The following is a 25521-nucleotide window of genomic DNA, read 5'->3' on the forward strand; positions in this document are numbered from 1 at the left end:
TCACACAGCTCTATACATTCCGAGTTGCCTAAACGGAAAAATTTCCCACTATAATAACTCTGTGGCACTCAATCCTTGACTTCAAGAATTCTAAGTTGCAGACAGACGGAAAACTGAATGAGTTGACTGATCCAACTAGAGTGTGTATGTTGGAAAGAAATAAGAAAAATGTCATATTAAAATTTTTAAGAATCTTGATAATGAAAGTGAGGTTTCAGTTTAATAAAGATGACAACAGGGAGTGAAGATATGGTCTTGATTTACTGAATGACATGAGAGTAATGACTTTCAGAAAGTAGATATGTCAGAATTAAATGCATGGAAGTCTTCTGCGATAGGTAAAATGCCTTGCATTGAAACAGCGCAAATTTAAGAGCCATTTTGAAGGGTGATACTGTCTCATATATTAAAACTATGCATTTTTTTCTTTCTTTCTCTTTGAAGTTACATATTATAACTCTATATTATTACATCACTTCCTGTGGCAGAAATGGTTTTCTCGGTCAATCCATTCTTCCTTTATCAATAGAAATCTCCACCCAAAATTTTAAAAGAACATAGCCCAGTTAGAGCTAACATTTCTTTGCTACCCTTGCAGTTACACATAAGCATGTGACTAAATTTTGGCTGATATAATATATAAGTGTTGAGTGCTATTTCCAGGTTGGGATATTGTAAGAAAAGTCTTTTCGTTCTGCTTCCTATTTTTCTCACTTCCCCCATGCTGGAATGCAGAGATGATGGTATGTGACAGCCTCAGATTTATGGACAAGGGCAATATCATCAACTAGAGGCATACAGAGGTGTAGTTTCTAAGGAACATGTATCATTGGATGCCTCACAGAGCCTGTCTATGTCTGCATGGTTAAATGAGAGAGATGAACATTTTGAGAATACAATGAGTATTATCCATCTTCTTCTATCTTTTCTATATTCTCTCACAAATTCTTCAAATATCTCCAAATATCCAGTGAAGTACATAGTTCCGCAGTTCTAATATTGAATAAGATTTTCACTTCACGTATTTTCACCTCTCTTGTTTTTTTTTCCCATCCATTGTCTGATGTCTTTTATCTTGTTAAGTATTTCAAAAATATTAAGCAAATTAGAACAGTAATGATGTTTAAAAATTATTACATGGTGGCATTTATTAAATACCAGATTTGTACCAGGATTGGGCCTAAGTGATTTTCATATCTATCTTTTACCTTCAACAAAAATCCTGGGTGGTAGGTGATTCTTATAATGCTCCTTTGAAGAAGAAGAAAAAAAGAAAAGTGGTTTCAACATTTATAATTCATGTCTGTGTGTGGAGACTGTCATAACCCAATTCTTCTGCATTCAGACATCAAGACCAGTCATGGTTTGCAGCCTTTGCTTTTAAACTGTCTAGTTTCCTTTAATGTACAGCTACCTGCTTGTTTACAAATAATATTTTTGTGTGTATTTTGTATAGTATTATTATTATTTTTGCCAAATGCATTTTTGCAATTTGGGTGAGTACAGTATACTTCAGGTTGCATTCAGGCTGTTTGTTGTAAACCTCTCCAGTCAGCTGTAGAAAATCTCCTGTGTTCTACGTGGTCAGTCTCCTGTGACTGTAAAATGTGCTCCTTGGTAGTACTCCCAGCTGTAGATCTACCAGCTTGAAAGCTTGTTCAAATCTGGGCAATAAAGCAATAAAATACCTGCAGTCTTATTTTCTCTAAGACATTCCCTCTGGATGTCATAATTGCTGTATATTGTACAAATATTTATACTTATGCAGCTGTATAACACTGAAATGAAAATTCAGCATAGAAAGAAAAAAAAGGCTTAAAGAGATTCAATCATTTGCATAGTATGGCAGGCAGAATAATGAGGCCCCCTACCAGTGATGTTCTCATCAAACCCCACAGACTGTGAATATGTTACATGACAAAAGGGATTTTACAGATGTAATTAGGGTTACTAATCAGTGACCTTAAAATAGGGAGATTATCCTGGATTATCCAGGTATCTGGGTAATGTAATAGGCAATGTAATCATATGAGCTATTAAAAGCAGATAATCTTTCTCCAGCTGTAGGCAGAAAAGGAAATTCGAGAGATGCAACAAGAGGGAAAGTTAGAGGGATCTGCATCATGGGAGAACCCACCCAGTGTTCTTGGAAGCAGGACACATGGAAAGCATGAGAAGGAATATGGGTCACCTTTAGGAGTAAATATCAGCTTCTGATTGACAGCCAGCAAAGAAACAAAGAAACTGCAAGCAATTCCAGTAGACCATTTTCTATAAGTAATGTATTTTTAGAATGTCATCACAATATATAAGAAACCAGACTATTCATTTGCACAGTGGCTGGATAAATTATATCTTTTAAGACATTTTGTGGGTTTAAGGCCCATAAGAAATTTAAACAACAGTGGAAAATTTAAAAACCAACACACATAGATGTTGATTCAAGCCCCCATTCCAACCTTTATAAAGGAGTTGTCTTCTTTTACAACTTCCTTTAGGTTTCTATTACACAATTATATGTTCAATAAGTTTTGCTTTAGTTAAAGTAGGAAACATTTAAACGAAAGCTCGGAAAAATACAGTAAGTCACAGAGAGGACTGTCAGGTGCTCAGGGCAAATACCTTATTGTTTGAGAATGGCATAGTTCATTATTTATACACTTCAAAACCTGCAATCCTTTGTTACCTGGAGATTTGTCAGGGGAGATAGAGTGGTACTAATCCTTAGCATCTCTAAAATCTGTATCATCAGTAACTCTAAAATGCAACTAGAAAACAGAGTGATTTACCCAAGTCCACAGACTTGAAACGCCACACCTGAGACAATTAAGTGATTGCATATCACTTTTCTCAGCTCTGGGTTTAATCACATTTTTTCCGATGCTATTCAAACCAAGTGGCTCTGTCCTGTGGGCTGTGTGTTACCACATTCTTGGCATTTGGACAGCTTGCAGGAACAATGGTCCCAGCTAATAGAAAGCTTGATTCCAAAGCTGACCTCCACACAGTGTGCCAATTTAACAGACAAGAACAAGGACGTAGAAGACTAATAAAAACAAACCAGGAAATATTGATTTCAACCTAGAAGCGTGGTGTTTAATTTAAAAGGCAGCTCGTCAGAAAATCCCTTCTTCCGTTGTCAAACAAGCACTGGAACTTGTCTATTTTCCCATCATTCAGTTAGAACAGGGACGAAGCAGTGACATAGTCTTGGCTTTCGAGCAAACATTAGGGCACAGGGTAGGTGCAGGGTTGAGATTCACTATTTTTTTCAGATTGCCAGCTTTAATTTCTACTGCCTGAAAAAAAGGAGATATCCTTTCTCCTTATACCTTTAGCTGTTTTTCCTCTTTTCTCTCATAAACAAAACAGAGAGGTCTACGTCCAACCCATAGCATAAAATTTAACATCGAGGTAGCTTCCATGGCTGAAGTTTTTCACTTTATAAAGTCAAAGGACTTAGACTCCCTCTTTGTTTTCTAAGTTAATACACTACTTGGAATACAAATGAAAGTGCAGATTGCAGTTGATTGATTCTGCCTGAAAGCACTAAATTTAAGAGTCTTCTAAGTGTAAAGGTTTATATCTTTTATTTGTTTACCTGGTCTCAAAAGATAATTGCAGTAAGTGATATCTTAGACCAATATTAGGTCTCAAAAGATAACGGCAGTAAGGAGTATCTTTGATGAATTTTAATGAAAAGAAAGTTCTCAAGTATGCATATGTGAGCTAATGTGTAACACTCTAATCCATTTAGCCATGTAGAGATGGTAGGTTAAGGTCAAAGAAGTAGCTTCAAATTAAGATTTAAGCAAACAATTACTGAGCAACTCAAGTAATAACAAGAGTAAAAAATGAGAAATTTTTGGCATGTGATTGCTTACCATGGTGATGGGGTAATGAGGCGTGTTGTGAGTGTTCAGATAACCATTTGTGATTTTCCTTCTATCCTCCTGCACCTTAGGAGTATGTGAACGTATTGGGTAAATCCCTGCTACTTTTTAAGTAGAGTAAATGTAAATATCCTGAGCCATGCTACATCTATGAATAATTTTAGTCACAAGTGATTTTGCCTCAGGTGTATAGATGCATTGTCTAAATAAATTCATCCATTTCTGTCACCTTGGAAGAGAAGTCCATGTACAAAATGCCACTGCTTGTAAATTATAAAAAGCCAGAAAGAAATCAATTGTAATTCCAATGGCTATTGTTTAAATAGAAAATTTGTGCCACAAATTTAAAATTCTAGAATCAACCTCACATAGATCTCTTGTCACATGTAACTTTGAAGTCTTGTCAGCACAGCTACCTAATTTATATGAAGCACCCTGGAGTCCGTGTCTCTTTGTAGTGTTATTTGTCAAATGATTCAAGCGCAGCTTCAAAGTGGATGTGAGTTTCTAATCAATCCCTGGGCCTTTAAATGGTATGCAATGTGACGCACAATTTTTTCCTCTAAGTTTGTGAAATTCTAAATTATATTTGCCCTTGCTGTCTTTTTTTTTTTCTTTATTTTAAAAGTATTGCAGGAAGGTAAAAAGCTCCTGCACAGTAAATATTCGATATCCTGCTAAGGGAGAAAGGACCTAGCAGGAATTTGAGAGGGTGTGTGTATGCTTGTGTCTATGCATGTCTGTGGGTAAATGGGCTCTTCTGTGAGAAACAAAATACACTGGATCCTGGGGGAGTTTTAATCCAATTAAAATACTGCCAACTTAACATTTCTTTGTTAATAACCTGGAGCCTCTTGTCCATACACACCAGGCTAGAAATAGGGGTTGCTTGTTACAGACACTCTCATTCCCTCATCTCAAGTGTTACACTTCAAACCCTCACAAAAATTTTTGGCTGGATTCTGCCGTCATTATTAAAATTACATTATATTATTATTTAGGATCTTTATATTATATTATATTATAATTTATAATTATTTGATTGTAATATAATCAAAATTATATTATTATTTTGGGTCTTCTGGAAGCATATGGTACTGACTCCTACTCTAAAACTGATTGATTTTCTGAGATAAAGGACAAAGATCAAAAGTAGTATGAAGGATAAATTCAAAGCTATGTATATATGTTTGAGACAGAAAGAAATGGAAAAAGAGAACCAGAATGAAACATATGTACCTATCCACCTGCACATCAAGATATACATACATGCATATACATACACCATGCATATGTCCCATGCACACATTCACATGTACATCGGGGGGCGAGGAGAGACTAAGTTAGCAGAGATGACTGCCTGAAGGCAGTTAACTGAAAAGAAGAACTCAGATTTTTCAGGGAACACTTTAATAATTCCCATTAACAAACTAAGGATGGCAGCCAGGCTACCAAGAAAAAGAGGAAAATAAAGATGAGTATCCATGTACCTCAAAGAAAAATTTAAAAACTACTAACTGAATCTAATGTTGTAAAGACAGCATTTTACTGCAACTGTTATGAGACAAGTCAACATTAGATCAGAGGAAGTTAAAATTCCATGAGTTCATAAAAACTGTCAAGAGCTCTATAACTTCCTGTCACTTATGAAAGCAAAGTACTCAATGGGAATATCCAAATATGGATGAAATAATTTTTAGATAAGATATCTTAAAAGCTATCTTGGGATTAAAGCTGGTAATGAGTAGACACTACCAAAGTAAAAGATTGTTAAATATTGAAATCACGTCTGCTTAATCACTCTGAATGTATTTCTACCTGGGTTCCCTGCTTTCCCACCAACCAGCAAATCAAATGTTAGCACCAAGGGCCCTAAAGTCAATGTCCATTTCTATTTGTCTGTGCTCCATGCCAACCAAAGCCCTCACGTGTTTTGTTTTGTCCCCTGACCCCCAGACTCAGGGCTTAGAAAGGTCAATTTTTGCCCCCCTGTGGGGCTTCCTTTCCTGACCTTTCCAAGGAAACTGAGGAAACAAAAAGAGAGGAGGCAGTTGGGCAGTCATGGGGGACACTCCAAACACCAACCCAATGGTGCAGGCTCCAGCTAATCCGCAGAATATCCCATAAGAGAAAGGAAGCTGTGGGAGTCAGTAGGGACGGTGCTAGTGGGTTGTTACCTGGGCCAAAGAGGCCCAGTGAGGATCCCCATTGAACTATCTTTGTCGAGGGGCAGTTGCCTCTTGATTTCCACTCAGGTCATGATCTCAGGGTCATGAGATCAAGTCCTGCGTTGGGCTCTGTACTGGGTGTGAAGCTTGATAATATGCTCTCTCTGCCCCTGTCCCCCATACCTCCCACCTTCTCACTCTCTCTCTCTCTCTGAAAAAAAAAAAAAAAAAAAAAAATTAACTTTGTTGAATTTCAGTATCATTTGGCAGTACAACTTTCTTGAAATACACATAAGTCCTCAAGTCTGGAACATTAACAATATTAATATTATCTTTATTAATAAATACGAAGAGCTGACTATGACAATGTCTTCATTATGTGCTGAAAATATTCTAAACACACACATGTACACATAGGTGTGCACACATACACTGGTATAACTTGAATACTAAAGTTATCATCAGCATCTCAATCATTTAGATGAAGGAAAATTGGAGGCATATGGTTTACTTAAATATTGAATGGTAGAGGCAGGATTCAACCCCAACAGCCTGAGACTAGAGGCCAATTTCTATATAAACTGTTCTCACATGGCCCACGGGATTCAGTAGGACTTAAATAGATAGGATAGATATACCATGAGCTGCTCCTAAACTCAAATTTGGGAAACACTAGGTCAAGCTTATTTCACTTTTTTTTTTTTTTTTTAATGTAGGCCTCTTTGGGTATTTTTAAAATGTTATTGAAATTACATGTATTATGATTGCAAATCAAGTAATTCAAAGAGATTGTGCTTAAAACAGTCTTCATAAAATCTTTCCCCGCTCTCAGCCTTGCTTTTAACTTCGATTTCTGCTTTTGTTTTTGCTTCTTAATTTCAGTTGGTGATTGACTTTTTAACAGCTCTAATATTAGAATAATGACTTTAACAACTTCTAAATATGTGGATGGCACCATTCCTTTTTAAATTTATTTATATTTTTATTTTTTAAAGATTTTATTTATTTATTTGAGAGAGAGAGAAGGAAAGAGAGCATGAGCACTAGCATGGGGGAGGAGAAGAGGGAGAGGGAGAAGCAGACTCCTTACTGAGCAGGGAGCCCAATGTGGGGGGCCACTTCCAGGACCCCAGGATCATACCTGAGCCAAAGGCAGATGCTTAACTGACTGAACCACCCTGGCGCCCCAGGATAGCACTATATCTTGATATATACACTTTTGAGAATAATTATAAGCCAAAGAAGATAATTTTATTTACTTGTAACTTTCCCCCTACTTCATTCTCTAGTTGATACTTACATTTTAGTTCTTCTTTTGCATATATTGCATATATTCTACTTTTAAATGATACCTCTGACTTGTAATTGTCTATCACCTTGAGTTAGCACTTCTCACGGTCTGCTCCCCACTTTTTCTTCCGTTCTGCGGACCCACTTTCCTCCGCCTATCCTTCCCCCAGCCAGGACATACAGCTTTACTTTTATATCATGAAGGCAGTGATTATATTGTTTCACAGTGTTTACATTGTCTTCTGCCACCACAACCAGTTGTCTTCTATTTGAAGACTCCTGGGAAATCCAATGGTGTGAGATCATGTTGTTACGTGAACTCAACTTTCGGCATGGGGATCATACATCTTATAATGTAGTTCTTGTTCAGTTCCACATTCTTTCAAGAAGTAAACAATGTTCCAAAATCTCAAACTACAGTACCTGTGACTTTCAGCTTTTCAGCCCCAATGGTAATCTCATCTTCATCTGCAGAGAACAGCACCCTGCCATCTTCACTCGCTCTCACTTCAAATCTTTTACACTGAGCTTCCACAGCATCAGCTCCTATGGTCAGAGGAAAGGTTTAAAAATGAAACTGGTAAGCAGGAAACCATCAACATATTTTTTTTCTAAAAAATAAAAAAAATTTTAAAAATAAATATTTTAGAAAAAGGGAGGAACACAGGTATTATTTAGTTATTTTATCTCTGTAGTATGTTTTACACCCGAGTTAATATTTTTAAATTGTTATCCTTTCCAGTAGGCTAAGTTGGTACAGTTTGCTGGGCTAGGATAGTTGGGCATACATCTGACCTCTAAACGCTTGACGTTGTCCTAACAAGGTTTTTATGTTTAGCTAATTAAAAAGAAAAGCTTTTGCATATACACAAGGAGAAATGATGTCTGCTTTGTTCTTGGTTATTGCCTGAAAACTTGGCTTTATACCTAGTACGTGCTAAATGCTCAATAAATACTTGTAGACAGAATGACTCCCATGTTCTTTCTGTAAGCAGACAATAGTCCCCATGATTGCTACATCACAAAGTACTTGTGAAGCATTACTCAGCTGTGAACCTTCAGCTACTCTACATTTCATATATGCTAACACTATAATTTGTTCACCCCTGATTATCACTGAATGTGAATGCATTTTACAGTCGATCTTGCAAAAAAAAATTGTTTTTAGACCTCTCCGATGTATCTCTTCATCAATAACTTTCTTGATTTATTAAAATACAGTATTAAATATAGTTATACCATGTAATTGGATATCTGTTTCTGATTTTATTGGACAATTTTGTATATTAATCCATCTACAAATCACAAAGGCAGTTCCATATTTGGAAAACATGATTAATTTGTGAGTTTGAAGGGCTTTGACAAGAAGATCAAACTGGTCAGAGGGTGAGGAATTGCTATTTCCATAATAGCAATTTATTTCATTTGGCATAACACATTTGGCATATGCTACGTCTTCTCCTCCTACTGAGATCTGGAGAATGTCTCCTCTGCTATCTACATCAAAAACTCTTATTAGATATAGTCCAGACCAGTCAGGGACCTAGACACATCCCACTTGTGAATACCTCTTTTCATTTACTTTACATATGCTATGAGCTGAATGTTTGTGTCTGCCAAAAACTCCTATGTTGAAATCCAAGCCCACGTGTGATGGTATTAGGAAAGCTGGTCTTTGGGAGGTGATTAGGTCCTGAGGGTGGAGCCTCATGAATGGAATTAGTGACCCTGTAAGTCTGTCTTTTCTCTCTCTGCAATCTGCCAAGTCAGGACCCAGTGAGAAGCCAGGTACCTACAGGTGGGGAAGCAGCCTCTCGCCAGACGCTGGGTATGTTAGTGCCTTGCTGTTGGAATTTCCAGTATATAAAGCTGTGAGAAATCAATTTCTGTTGTTTAACCCCACCCCTCACCCACCCAGTCTATGGCATTTTGTTATAGCAGCCCAAACACACTGAGACAATGTACCATCATTATTTTTTAAATATATGACCCCTAGGAATTCAAAACATAAGATCATCCTTGTACCCCAAAATTTCCTCCAAATTTAAAATTGAGTCTGATTTCTAGGGGTACTTAGGGTAAGAAGTTAGATAGGTGAAGGAATACCAGACGTAAGCTTCCTGTCCCTTTCCGTGGCTCTCAACCCCACCTCAGCCCTGCTCCCAGTTCTAGCCTATGGCCTTATGTATCTTACACCCCCACACCATCATAGCTTCTGCGGGGCACTTAACAAGAGAAAAGTATTAATTCCAAACTCTGATAATATGTGGGATAATTTCTCTGAAAACAAGATGTATATTTTTCTTACAAGAAACTACATGTTTTCAGGTTCATATAGAAAATTTTATAACTATGACAATGAATAGTCAGATAAAACTGATGTTCACCTTGCAGGCTGTCAAGATCAAAATAGTATGAATTATACTTTAACGTCTGTTATATTTTTTTAAGCAAAGCACTTTTCTTATGAAATCTAATGACAATATTGGAGAAACCATGGAAGACCTACTGTTCTTGGTGACAGTTATTGCCTTTGATCTGGCAAACATGATTTCAGCAGACGTATTCACTTGAGTGTGTCATCTGCTAATCATGATCTTACCTTCCTGTATTGTGCTTTTAATCTTTAAACCAGAGTAACCCAACTGGGTAATGTTCAAAAAACTGTGCTTGGGGCCAGTGTGTTGATAAATGTGGCTTCTAAGTTTGGAGGCTTCTACGTCTCAATCTTCAAGGCACTCAGACATACACTAAATCTGAACTCCCTAAAAGATATTCTAGATACTATTCATATAAAACCTTAACTTGTACAGCATGTGGCTATCTTCAAATATACTTACTTATTGGGTAAATTGATCCACAAAATATATCAGTGACTTTAATGACACTGAAGTGCATTAGATCACTATATGTATATAATAGTTATAATATATACACACACATGCTATGTATGGTCACAAATTTATAAAACTTCTTGGCATAACATTTAATCTCATCATATCAAAGATACTTTATTAACATAAACATGTTATGCTGTGTGTCACATAAACAAGTAGAAATATAAGCAGAGTACCTGGATATGGCAAAGTTAGTTGAAATCTTAATTTACTAAATTTAAATAAACAAAAGCTAATAAACAAGTAAAATATATGCACACCTGGAATAGGAAAAATGCATCTAGGCCATAAATAAATGCATGCAGAAACATTCAATTAAAAATAGATATATAAATTAATACTGCAGATTATACTTTATCCAACGTATTAGTAAAATTTCAGAAGGCAAAACTGTAAGGAATTAACAATATGTTGGCTGTAAATATTTTAAATCAGAAAATAATTTTGAGTATGTTGTACTTCTGTACATTGCTTTTCTGCAAATAGCAAGCAGTAAATGCACATAATTAGACATATATTGCATTGTGAATATTTATGTTTGAAGTTATTGCGTTAAGCTACATGAAATTGAATTTATTATGTCATAACATATTTCATGTTGTCTTATTCTATTTTTCATGTTCCTAGCTTCACATATTTGCTAGGTGAGGTCAACTCAGGATTCAGTTGATCAGAGGGGCAATAACTCAGTTCCATTTTTTCTCAACCAGCAATGCTTCCAGAGTTGCAGGAAAGCAATATGCCTGATGACTCTGCGTAAGGAGTTCTGATTCCTTTGCAAATAGATCCTGGAGATAGGGCTATCTGGACTGTTCTGTATTTTACTAGTCATCTTATATTTTTAAGATTTTTTAAAAAGATTTTATTTATTTGAGAGAGAGAGAAAGAGAGAGAGTACAAACAGAGGGAGGAGTAGAAGGAGAGGGAGAAATAGGCTCCCCATTGACCCTGAAGACACAGGGCTCCATCACAGGACCCTGAGATCATGACCTGAGCCAAAGGCAGACGCTTAACCAACTAAGCCACCCAGGCACCCCTTCACAAGTCATCTTAAACACTAACTTGCTAAAATCTCAAGACTAAATGCTTCCTTAAGATCATCTGAGGAAGTTTATGTTAACAACTTCAAAATCAAACAAAGAGCAGTTAGGGATAAAATAAGTAAAGAGAATTGGCAGGAAAAAGAGAGAAAATGTAAGCCAAAACACAGTTTCCACAAAAGGGTTGAAGTATTCAATATATATCCAAATATTTTCTCTAGTTTGCTTAATGTTCTGTATATATTTCTTAAAAGCAAACAAACAAAGTAACAACAAAGCTAATTTCTTTTCTCCTCCGAGATGGTTCCATTGCCTTTTTGGAACATGCACATTTCTTAGAGTCATATTCAGTAGCCAAAGGCACATCTGCTGACAAACAGAGAGGCTCCAGTAATTTATCTGTCTTTGCATTTTCTACATTAAATCAGTCAAACACATGAATTGGAAAATTTTCTCCAATAAAAATCTCTACAGGGGCTCAAACAATATATTTCCATGGGGCCTCTTGGTACTATTTAGTCCTAATTTAAAGAAAACAAGGCAAAGATCAAAATGGATATGTCTAATTATCTCTGGTGTGTTTTCCTCAAGCATATCATGATGGATCTTTCTTCCTATATAACTCTGATTTTACATGTTGTCAATATTTTCAAGGTCTTGAAGAAGAGTATTATTAAAAGATTAGAAATTCCCACAAGAAAAACAAAAACAAGAATCAACAGAGTCAACTAAATACAGAGTTCTGTAATTCCTGTTTTAGAATTATCATGGGCCCCCAACAAACAAAAACAAAGAAGCTGAAACAAAGTAAAAGAAGCTACTTACATAAAATATAAATATAAATAAGCATTGTACTTTATTTTACACTACGTATGTCATTAAAAACTCTCATGTCGAATGTTTTCTCTGAGTGTATTTAGGGAGAGAAGAAGGAGCAGAATGAGGGAAAGGTTACAGGGGACAGGCTGGGGGTGCTTATCTTGGAAAAAGAGCTCCTGAGCCTTTGGCAGTTGCAATCTACACTGGATCCGGTCAGAGATTAGCAGCACACCCTGTCCCCACAACTTACCCCTCCAACCACAGGAACTGATTTGTGTTTTGGAAGTGGAGGAGTAGCCATTTTTTCTCCAGCAAATAAGGTAGCTCTAGGAACCCTGAGATTACATTCCCTACCTGGGCCTTCCTACCATCCTGTGTCTAGACCACTACCTTGTACACAGTAATTCCTCAATAAAAGTTCATTTTTACAAAACAAATGAGTAAAGGGGAGGGGAAAAAAAAAAAAAAGAGGGAGAGAGGCAAACCAAGAAACAGACTTTTAACTCCAGAGAACAAACTGATGGTTTCCAGAGGGGATGGAGGATGGGTGAAACAAGTAACGGGGATGAAGGAGGGCACTTGTGATGAGCACCAGGTGTTGTGTGAAGTGTTGAATCAGTATATTGTACACCCGAAACTACTATTACACTGAATGTTAATGACCTGGAATTTCCACCATTTGTACTTTTATGCCTTCTTTATCACTCCCTCACCCATCTATACCATAGCTATCATCACATACTACTGCTTTCCATCTTCTTTCTAAAAAAGATATGAAAATCTTATACACATAACAATTGTATACATGTTGTTACCCACCACCTGGCTGAAGAAATAGTTATTACCAACACAAGTCTTCAGCATAATTTGTTCTTCAGCATAATCACATGCCCCTCATCCTTGGGGAGTTCTAGATGTCAGCCTTATCCTGAAATGAGTTTTTGTCACTTCCATCTTATAACTTTATTATTTATGTATATACACATACACACATACGTACACAAACACATAACTTTACAGTACTTGTATTTTTCAGTGACTAGGTTTTTTCACACAGTATTAGGTTTGTGAGATTTATCTATTTTGATACATTGGCTTTCATTTATTCACCTTCATCACTATTGTCTATTACATGAATATACCAGTTAGTGATCCATTTTCTACTGGTAACCTTATAGGTTTCCAGACTGTCAGAGTCAGTAACAATGATGCTATGAAAGTTTTTCCCACAAGTCTCCTTCTACACTCAAGCAATTCTAGAGCTGATGCTTGGGTATGAAATGGCTGAATCATAGAGAATATACTTCAATTTACTAGATAATAAAAAGCTGCTTTCCAAACTGGCTGTATCCTGCCAATAGAGTATGAGAGTTTTGTAGTTCTACATCATTGTCAACACTCATTGTTATCAGACTTTGTAATTTTTGCCAATCTGAGTTCCTAGAAGGTATGCCACAGTGGTTTCAATTTAGAATTCCTTGACTACTATTGGAGTAAATATCTTTTTTATGTCACTGCTCCTCAGTCTTCTTTACTGACAGTATATTCCCCATAGTCAGAACATGGAGGCATGTGGGCTGACTCTCTGTCTAGAAGTGGTGCAGTTCTCATAGGGATATTATTCTCTCCAAACAAAGCAATTAATTCAGACACAAATGTGTGACTCACTCTCCTGATTTTTGTTCTATGTTTTGAAAAAGAGGTATGTTTTTCTTTTCAGATCACAGATGCTCAGTATGATAAAAATTAAAGCTTTTAAGGCTAGCTATCAGCCCATCAGTGAAAAGGGGGGAGAAAAGTAGGAAAATGAGAAGAACATAGAGCCAAACGTGAAATATTGTTTAAATGGCTCAGTCCATCCCTCAGCAATCGCACTACTGGGTATTCACCCTAAACATACAAATGTAGTGATCTGAAGGGGCACGTGCACCCGAATGTTTATAGCAGCAATATCCACAATAGCCAAACTATGGAAAGAACGTAGATGTCCATCAACAGATGAATGGATAAAGAAGATGTGGTATGTATATACAATGGAATACTATGTAGCCATCAAAAGAAATGAAATCTTGCCATTTGCAACAACGTGGATGGAACTAGAGGGTATTATGCTGAGCGAAATAAATCAATAAGATAAATATAATTATCATATGATCTCCCTAATATGAGGAAGTTGGGAGGCAAAGTGGGGGGTTTGGAGGATAGGGAAGGAAAAAATGAAACAAGATGGGATTGGGAGGGAGACAAACCATAACAAACTCTTAATCTTACAAAACAAACTGAGGCTTGCCAGGGGGTGGAGGATAAGGAGAGGGTGGTTGGGTTATGGACATTGGGGAGGGTATGTGCTATGGTAAGTGCTGTAAAGTGTGTAAACCTGGCAATTCACAGACCTGTACCCCTGGGGCTAATAATACATTATATGTTAATTTAAAAAAATGATTCTGGAAATTTTAAAAAAAAATGGCTCAATCCAGTCAGAGACAAAGTCATATAGCCCTGGCCTTGCCTATTATATGATATATATATACATATGTATATATATATATGATATATATAATATATTATATTATATATTATATCAATAAATTACTGATCCACCCCACTGACAGTGAGGAGAACATAATTCTGAATTGAGTTTCTTTTTGCATTGTTTTCACTTTTTCTGTATTTTCTTGTTTCCATGTATCCTTCTCTCTCTCCCTATCATGCTTATCTTTATTAAACAGAAGTTAGAAAATATTCCATAAACACTGCACCACCACCACACACACACATATCATTAGAGTATAATTAAAAGGTAAAAAAAAATATGTGCTCTAGGACTTTTTGGGGAGAGATGCCATAATATCCTGAGGCAAATTCTCTTATAGCCTTTGCATTGAGCAAACTAAATTTCTACTTAGACAATTTCAAAATTAGCCTTAACGGTATAAGTGTTATCTTTTATACTTGTCTTTTTTGGTGATTCATAATCATATAATAATAATGTTATTAATTAACTAATCATTATCATTACCTGGTATGACTCCCTTGCCAGCCATTTCACAAATTATTATGGTATTTTCTCCTGGTCCTGGCCTCTATGAATTTTGACAGGATGAAGTAAAATATGTCTTTATTCCACTTTTGTTGGCAATGTTGTCTAAGAGGAGTGAAAGCATACATCTTTGACTTGTTATTTTGTTTAAGGGGACCAGTTAAAGAGCATATGCATAAAATATTCTGTTTTTTGTATACTATGCAAACACAAAATTATGACATTTCAAAACTCTGGATGGCACAAAGTTAGTGAGTGAAATATTATTCTCTAAAATTTTTTATGTATCACAATCATTCATGTTCTTTTAATTTATAAAGGAAAAAATAGAAACAAAATGCATGTTGCATGCAGTGAAAAAAATACTATCTGATAGAACTACTTATGAGTAGAATCAGTGAATACTTAAGTAATGAGAAGAGACTGCTTACAACTACATTTGTGGTAAGTTGCTTTTATGAGGGAGAGAAGAAAACAAATTCTTGATGTTCTCTGTTAATCTCTCATTGCTTAATTTTTCAGCAGACATTAGTCATGTCCAAAATGATGCAACATAATCTATGGAAGAACATGAGAGTTGAAAAGCCATTTCTTAATAATATCGAACTAAAAATTTTTCCCATTGTAGCCTATTATTTTTTAACATAAGTTTCATAATAACAACAACTAGCTTCTCAGGATTTTTCCCTCTTTCTTGTCAGCTTGTCCTGGACTTCTGCTACATTTTGACACATCTATCAGTATAATTTCATGGAACTCCTTAATCCTTTTAATTTTTTTCCTTTTTAAAATGCATTCTCTTTCAAATAACAATTAATATGTGTATCCATGTTACACATCACCACAAGCATAAAAAAATGAGTTGGTGCAAACAGTTTTCTAATATATTTTTATGCAAATTCTCCCTAAATTATATGTAATATAACTTCTTTAGTTGTGGCAGTATAATTCTGCAGATGTATTCAGCTAATAATGTAATCTCGTTGTACCAATTATGTATAAATTTCTTGCCAAATTCTGAGATTATTTTTTTCTCTGTTTTGAAGAACATCCAACTTTAACAATTAATTTATCACCTAAATATCATAGTGAAAGTCACTGTAATGGTATACGTATTTACTTTTCTAATATAAGAGAATGTACACAGAAACCATTCCAGAGAACTGTACTCTTGAAAATGTCATGAAAAGGTAACCACCTTCTCTACAGAGTAGCATTAGCATATTTATTTATACTACCTGCTAATACTTTAAAAAATATTTTATTTATTCATTTATGAGAGAGAGAGAGAAAAAGAGAACATGAGTCGGGAGAAGGAGCAGAGCCAGAGAGAGAAGCAGACTCCCCACTGAGCAGGAAGTCTAATGTAGGACTAGATCCCAGGACCCTGAGATCATGACCTGAACCAAAATCAGACACTTAACCAACGAGCCACCCAGATACCCTTACCTGCTAACACGTTTTAGTAAGAATATTTGAGGTCTGCTTATTGCTACTTAGTTTTTACATAAAAATTGTTTCATATTGAAATATGAAGATTGACCCTGAATTTCCTTTAGTGGGAACTTGTTTTTAGTGTTATAAATCAATTACCTGAGCACCACACAAGAATAAACTTCAAGATAAACAATTTAAAAAATCCTAGTATAAAATAGTTTTTATTATAATCTGACCATTTTAAATATTGCTAGGCAACTGTGTTTATTGATTTGTTATAGCTAATGCATATTTTTATGATTACATTGAATTCTTAGAATTGCTTGCATTGAAAAGCATTATTTCGGATTCCCAAACAAGCATCAGACTTGGGTTTCTGAAAATATGACTAAATGGGGTAGTTGGGTTAAAAGTCTTCTATCAGAAAGAAAAATCTGGCCTATAATCCCATAAAACAATTCCTCAAATTAGAGTGCCTTAGCCCAGCAAATGCCTGTTTCTTGTTCATGCTCATTTCCAGCAAGATTCAGCAGGATGCTGGAATCACAGTAGTCACTCAGGGACCAAATGACAAAAGCTCCATCTCAACACTTGCCTTCAAAGCTGTGGCAACAAGAGAAAAGGATCTGGCAAACTTAGAACTATCATTTAACTTTCACTTAGAAGTATTTTATATCATTTTATTTTATTGGCCAAGGAAGGTGATATCACCAAGTCTGTTCCCAAATAAGTAGGAATTTATAATATTTAATCTGATATTCATCTCTAAATACAAAACTGGCAACATCCAATCCCCAGCTTTGCCAAATGCCTGGCTACTAAGCAGGAGCGCTGCTCAGAAAGAAACTTACCATTGTCCCCTCTTCCAGTTGTAGTTCAGAAATTTTGCCCAAGAAGAGAAATGGGCTATAGAACAGAGAACTGAAGCTCTTCCCATGGAAGATTTTATTTGCATAACAGTTGGAGAAAGTTCAAACCTAAGGATGCACTCAAAAACAATGCGGCCGTGGCATAAGTAATTAAGAGAAGACCAAAGGCTTTATCAGAGACATAAGCTAAACCATAGTCCTTGAAACAATTTATGCTCCAGGACAATATATAAAACAATATGGCAATCAACCAGAAATTAGTATAGCTTATCAGCAGGGTGTGATCAAGGAAAGAGGTCATTGCACTGTTAAGATGACTGTTATCCCTGGTGGCCATGTGCACAATCAGGGGTGCACTCTCTTGGGAACTTCACAAGCTTTAAACTGAGGGATGGGGTGTGGACAGAGAGTAAGAATAGAGTTTGATAGAATAATCCAGTCAGTTACTAAAGAAATAAGCAAGCAAATAATGATAACAAGTCCTGAGGGTGATGGTGGAGGACCAACACCCAAACTTGCTACAATATATTACTTATATAGAATATATATACTTATTAATATTTGAAAAGTATTACTTATATATAATACTTTCCAATTTTCCACAAAAAAATTATGACATGCAAAGAAAGAGGGAAGTCCGACCCATAGATGATAAATATTAGGCAATAGAAACTGAAAACGATCATGTCACATTTAACAGACGAGGGTTTCAAATGGCTGCTTAAAGTAGCCAGTATACACACACTCAAAAAACTATAGGAAACTGTATTTAAAGAATTAAATGAAAATGTAAAAAAAAATATTTCATCAAATAAAGACTATCAATACAGATAGAGAAGTTGTAAAAGAAGCAAATGAAAATTCTGAAGCTTAGAAGTACAATAACTGAATGAAAAATTCACTCCACAGTAGATCTGAACTAGCAGAAGAATGAATTAGCAATTTTTTTTTTTAAGATTTTATTTATTCTCTTGACAGACCGAGATCACAAGTAGGCAGAGAGGCAGGCAGAGAGAGAGAGGGAGAAGCAGGCTCCCTGCTGAACAGAGAGCCTGATGAGGAGCTTGATCCCAGGACCCCCAAGATCATGACCTGAGCAGAAGGCAGAGAGAGGCTTTAACCCACTGAGCCACCCAGGCGCCCCAAGAATTAGCAATTTTAAAGAGAAATAAAACCTATAAAATCTAATAGCAGAGGGGGAAAAGAATGAAGAAAAATGAACAGAGCCTCGAGAGCAATGTGGAACATCACTAAACACAGGAACATGTGTAATAGAAATGCTAGAAACAGATGAATAAGAAAAAAGAAGAGAAAACACACCTAAAGAAAAAAATACCTGAAAACTTCCTAAAATGTTTTGAAAAACAATAACCTATACATCCAGGAAGCTTAATGAACTCCAGACAAGATACATAGAAAAAGATCCACATACAGACACATTGCAGTAGACATGAGGAGAGCCAAAGACAATTTAGAAACCTTGAAAACAGCAAGAGAAAAACAGCCCATGAGTTACAAGGAAGCCCGAAAGGTTACCAACTGCCTTCCCTCAAACAATGGAGAAGCTTTCTTACTCTTTTCTACTTTGGCTCTTGTTGTCCTGCCTCTCAGTGTCTCCTCCACATGTAAGTCAGAGTCCCATCTTCAAAATGAAAATCAGACCATGTGACTCATCTACTCAAATCCCGTCAAGACATTCAGAACGCATCTTATCTTTTCAACTCTCAGGACTTCTAATTCCTGCTTTCTTCATAATGGTCCTTCTGCCATTTCTTAAACACCCTGATTTTGTTAAACACACAGGTTTTTACACTTTTCCTTTCTTCTACCTGCCCTGCTCTATTTGGCCAGACCATGCTGTGTTTTGCTCATAACTGTATTTGGGTTCCTAAGAGTTATTGCCTCAAATAGCTCATCCTTGACCATTCCCTGAAATGGCACCATACCTTCTCTTCCACCTCTTGTCTTATCTGCAGAAACTCACCAGACCCTTCACATGATTGGAAGCCTTACCCCACCATTTTATCTAAATAATCCATTTGAACCTACTTTATTTTTCTTCTTATCACTTTTGGTTGCTTGTTTACTTTCTGAAAACCTCACTATAAGCTACCGTGGTTTAAGGATTTATATCTATCTGGTTCACATCTGAAGCTTTAGTAATTAAGCAGTTTCTCACCTATTAGAGGTGTTCAAGAAGTATTTCTGGCATAGAAATTTGATTATTGATTTAATAACCTTATTTAATTTTCACCTCAATAAACATTTTAAGAACTAACATCTAGTGTCTTGATCATCTAAATAAATGCCTCAGAGTCTGCTAAAATCTATTTTTTTCACTTTTAGCTTCTGGCTTCTTTCATGGTCTAGTTCAATTCTGTCTTCTCTCCCCTTCTATGTAAACATGGCTATGTGACCTGCCTCACCTAATAATATGAAACTCTTAATATAGATTTATGGCATACATATTGATAGGAGTATATTTCAAGTTCCTTACAAGTATGTGAACATTGATTATGCAGCTACTATATGCTCACATTTGTTTGGAAGCCATCTTAAGTGTGGTTGGATGAAAACTGCATACTCTAAAGAAAAAAAAAAACTCACAAAAATTAAGCTATAGGCTTCTTCCACAAACAAAAAAAAACAACTTCTTGAATTATGAGTTTTCTACTAACTTTAAGAGGCTATAAACAGAATGCTTTTATTATACCTTTTAAATTGCTCTATTTTCAGAAGGAATGCTCTGATTTTGTTACCTAATGTTTTCAAGTGATTGAATAGTAGATGTGGGGGTTTTGGTACATTTACATAAAATGTAAAATTTTATCCATTAATATAATTACTTTTAACATTTACAAGAAAATGTGCAGTGAGGAGGGGCTTAAAACACAATGAAGAAACTATTCATAAAAGTGTAGACATGGGGGCGCCTGGATGGCTAAGTGGGTTGAGCCTCTGACTTCAGCTCAGGTCATGATCTCAGGGTCCTAGGATGGAGTCCCGCATCGGGCTCTCTGCTTGGCGGGGAGCCTGCTTTCTCCTCTCTCTCTCTGCCTGCCTATCTACCTACTTGTGATCTCTCTCTGTCAAATAAATAAATAAAATCTTAAAAAAAAAAAAGTATAGACATGGCTCAGGGGCATTCTTAAATACCCTTTTCACTATACCATTTTTTTTTTTCTTCCAGGTCTCTTTCTGATACAGAAACCCAAAGAAAAGGGTAAAGAAATTAAAAGGATTTCTTTCCATATAGGAATGACAAAAGCTAAGTTAATAAATAAATATTGAGTCCTTAAATACATAACATTTCAATTAAATATTTCTCTCAGAAATAGCCCCTGTCAAACCCACTGCTATTTTCTGGTTTATAAAATGCCTAATTAGTTGTTTCAAAAAGGTAACAGGACTTTTAGATAAATAAAATAAATATTTCTCTAAGACCTACTTTTTCCTTACATTCTTCTTTTCTTCTACTTCTTCTTCTTCTTCTTTTTTTTTTTTTTTTTTTTTTTTTGGTAAGATTTTATTTATTTGACAGAGACCGAGAGAGGGAGAGGGAAAAGAAGAGAGAGCACAAGAAGGGGGAGCTGCAGAGGGAGAGGAAGAAAAAGGCTCTCCGCTGAGTAGAGAGCCCAATGTGGGGCTCGATCCTAGGACCCTGGAGATACCCTCCAGGCATCCCTACATTCAATTTTCTAACAACATCATTACTTTCTCTAGTCTCCTGAAGTTTTCCTGATACTCCTAAATTTTCCTGATAGCCTGAATTTTTAAAAGCTATTCAAGAAGAAATGTCAAAAACTAAAATGCCTCTCCCCCAAGCTAATGTTTGTATATGTTAGTCATATTGAGGGTGCGGATATGATGAAGTCATTTATTTAATTAAATATTTGAGGAAACTTCTGACAATACTGTGATTCAGTAGACAGCACCTGAATTTGTTAAAGGTAATTTGCAGAATGGATTTCTAAGTTTCTGATTTCCTGATTATCTATTCCTTTTTTGGATGTAAGCATGGCTATGTTATCTTTTCATGGCCCATCTTACCCTTTCAGAATAGGTATTTAAATCAGTGTGGTTTACAGAGTCATCTAAAGTAACTTCCTACATTGTTACCATCCAGTTGAAACTTCTAATTATTTTCCACACGCTGTCCTTTATTATTGATTAATATTTTTTTAAATCCTAAGGTATTTTCTGACTAAAAGCAATGTTTGTCATCAGATTATCCAGCTAAATATGAAAGAAACAAGTATCATGGTGAAACATGCAGCACACTTCAAATACTAGTCTAATTTTCCCCTCGCCAATATATCTCCACCTGTCTTTCCCCTAGCTATTTGGTGCTCAGAGGATATAAATAATTTGATGACAATATTAAGTGAAATATAATTATAATACCTGAAATATATCAGCCGGCAAATTCTTTTATTATCACTTATTTATTGCAGGTATTAAATGACAAGATCTAAGAGTTGAAAGTATATTTCCAAAAAGCTCCTTCTGGATATTTGTGTATATCAGAATACTGGTTAGGCTGAGTCTCATTCCAGTATATGTTTGGTATGTGCTCAGTGGTTAGAACAGGCACATGATGGTGTCAGGGATCCAGGGGTCGTCTGCTCTGTGGCTCTGCCACTTTCAAACCACAGCTTCCATCTTGGAGACCCACACAGGTGCCTGGGTTGCTTTAATGTGTCTCATTCCAGAGAGAGGAAAGACAAAATGGAGGGCAGGCACATTTCTTTTTCTTTTCTTTCTTTCTTTTTTTTTTTTTCTTAAGATTCTATTTTTATCCCAGTTAGTTAACATACAGTGTTGTACTAGTTTCAGGTGTACACATTTCTTTTAAAAAGACATTATCTGACATCCTACATGTCACCTCTACTTCATCTACTTGGCTAGAACTAAGGGACACCTGGCTGCAATAGACCCCTTTCACCTTCAACTGGGTAGTCACATGGGCCACTAACACTTGAGATTGTATTTCTAAAAGAGGAGGGGAAGAATGGTTACAGGGAGGGAGGCATTAATGGTATCTACAGCATCATACAAGTGCTTTTACCTCAGAAATTAATCTTAATCTTAATTCTTCAGACTTCCAAAAACCCTAGAATCAACATTTACATATATGTTTCTTATGGTTCTTCATTACTTAATTACAGTCCTGTTATTTTATCCAAAATGATACTTTGCCTATAGATTAAGTAAACGAAGGCTATCAGAAGCAGAAATCCCTTAGGTTTGAGTCACCCTTTGTATAAACACCTTGTTTTGTTAACACAAAATTTCTATGACCCACAGAAAAATGCCATATAATCAATAAATCAAATACATAAATAAGAGAGTACTTGATAGAAGCATACTGATTTAAGGGGCGCCTGGGTGACTCAGTCATTAAGCATCTGCCTTCATTAAGTTGTTAAGGGTTCTGGGATCAAGCCCTGCCTGGTGCCCCACATAGATCCCAGCATCAGGCTCTCTGCTAGGCAGGAAGCCTGTTTCTCTCTCTCCCACTCCCCCTGCTTGTGTTCCCTCTCTCACTGTGTCTCTCTCTGTCAAATAAATAAATAAAATCTTGGGAAAAAAAAGCACACTGATTTAATAAAAATACCTCCTCCAAAACTCTAGTTGGCTAATGCTTTATTGTAAGTACATAAAATAAATAATTTTATTATGTTTTTATTTAAGAAATTATTATGTTGTCATTTAGTAAATTTTGCATTTAAAGAAAAATAAATGATAATATGGAAAAAATACTATTCTAGCTATTGTTTAGTGGTCTGCTTGATCATTACCCTAAGTATTATTATCCATTCCCCATTTCTTTCTTAACAATACACAATATGCATATTGTTAAATACTACCTTTTATAAATAAATACTATTTCTTTCCATAATATGCATATTTTGGAAAAGGAATATTACATTGAGATATTAAAATGTTTTATGACCTCCAAGCATTCTTTAATAAAAACAACCAGTAAAATAATTATGAATAAATTGCATATCATGTCTGAGCTTTTATTCCCGAATTCTAGTTAAGCCTCTGTTTAATACTACTAGCCAAATACATTTCACCCAAATACAAATACATGTCACCCAAATCTCTATTTCTTTTCTTCCAAGTGTTCATTTTCACTAATGAGATAAGCATGAAATTGATGTCAGCACATCAGTTTCTCAGTATTATTTTCACGTCTTTCCAACATATATTTGGTTATTAAGATATGAACTACTGTAAAAAAGAGCAGCAGGTAGACTTCATGGAATACACATTTGAATTTAGAATACAATTTTCATTTTCAAAATTAAAGTATCAGGGAGAAGAATCTAGAAGTATTTAATAAAATATGAACGAATCAGTGATGTATTCCATAAGAGACTATACTTCATACTTACTAAAAATTATGTATGATGGGTGTGTATGTCTGCATATACTGCAAGGAGTGATAACATCATTTTAAAATTGCTACAGTTACATGTTTTTTACATATGTTATTTGTGGTTATGTTGGCAGAAGAAATACTGTCTTTAGAGATCTCTCAGTAGGAGACCATGTCTAATGGGCTGTCAGATTCTTTCCTCCTACATTATTGTTCATAAATCACCTTTTCTTTTGACAAGGTAATGCACTTACATAATATATAACATAAAAGCATAAGTTTTACAGGATGAGTCTCACTTCTACCCCTGCCCTATAAATCCTTTTCTGACATTTCCCTTAACTGGAACAATTTTTGTTGTTACTTGTAAACTTTTTTATTTTTAGCAAATATAAGCACAGATAATTATATCTCCTTTTCTTAAACAAACTGCACATTTTTTACAATCTTTGTCCACTGTTTTTCACATAATAATTGTACTTCACTTTCAAATTACCTTTTGGTTCATGACAATCTAAATAAATTAGAGGATATTATAATGCAGGCACCCAAACTTGTCTAGCTTTTATTTGATTCAACATGTGTTTATTTTATACTTGCTTACAATTATTCTGATAAGTTGTAACTGCTTGTAGTTTAATAAGAAAACTCTTATCTGAACAACATGTTTTATTAATCATTTTGAGGCATACAGCGATACCATGTTAATTAAATTTTCACTTGACACTAAAACTGGAGGGATAGCTACTTAACAGAATGAGAATTCTAAAGGATCCTGACAGGTTGGCACAAAGGAACAGTAATTTTTAATAAATATGTGAAGAAAGGGGAACCCTCCTACACTGCTGGTTGGAATGCAAGCTGGTGCAGCCCCTCTGGAAACAGTATGGAGGTTCCTCAAAAAGTTGAAAATAGAGCTATCCTACGACCCAACAACTGCACTACTGGGTATTTACCCTAAAGATATAAATGTAGTGATCCAAAGGGGCACGTGCACCCGAATGTTTATAGCAGCGATGTCCACAATAGCCAAACTATGGAATGAACGTAGATGTCCATCAACAGATGAATGGATAAAGAAGATGTGGTGTATATATGTACAATGGAATACTATGCAGCCATCAAAAGAAATGAAATCTTGCCATTTGTGATGACATGGATGGAACTAGAGGGTATTATGCTAAGTGAAGTAAGTCAGTCAGAGAAAGACAATTATCATATGATCTCTCTGATATGAGGAATTTGAAAGGCAGGGTGGGGGGTGGGTGACAGGGGAAAGGGAGGGAAAAATGAAACAAGATGTGACTGGGGTGGAAGACAAACCATAAGAGACTCTTAATCTCAGGAAATAAACTGAGGGTTGCTAGAAGAGAGGGGGGTGGGAGGAGGGAATGGGGTGGCTGGGTGATGGACATTGGGGAAGTATGTGCTATGGTGAGTGCTGTGAATTATGTAAGACTGATGATTCACAGACCTGTACTTCTGAAACAAATAATACATTACATGTTAATAAAAATAAATAAGTAAAAATAAAAATAATTTTAAAATTTTTAAAAAAGAAAAAATAGGTAGATTTTACATGGGAATAAAGGGACATCCTTTGAAAAACAGAATGTGAAGAGGGAGAATTATCAACATTTGCTGGGGGGAAAAAGTGTGTTGTTTGTTAGACAACTTTGT

The 25521-nt window shown here is 35.6% G+C and overlaps 1 protein-coding gene across 1 annotated transcript in view; it reads right to left on the bottom strand.

The window, feature by feature from the left end:
- Positions 1-25521, bottom strand: part of SGCZ (sarcoglycan zeta) — a 1078905-nt gene that overhangs the window by 49788 nt on the left and 1003596 nt on the right. The window contains exon 5 of the mRNA XM_032843404.1: positions 7775-7897. Coding sequence (XP_032699295.1) covers positions 7775-7897 — 123 coding nt within the window. The remainder of the gene's footprint in view (positions 1-7774; positions 7898-25521) is intronic.

This window comes from Lontra canadensis, unplaced genomic scaffold (assembly GCF_010015895.1).
Source record: "Lontra canadensis isolate GAN:19392208 unplaced genomic scaffold, GSC_riverotter_1.0 scaffold139, whole genome shotgun sequence".
Taxonomy (NCBI): Eukaryota; Metazoa; Chordata; class Mammalia; order Carnivora; family Mustelidae; genus Lontra; species Lontra canadensis.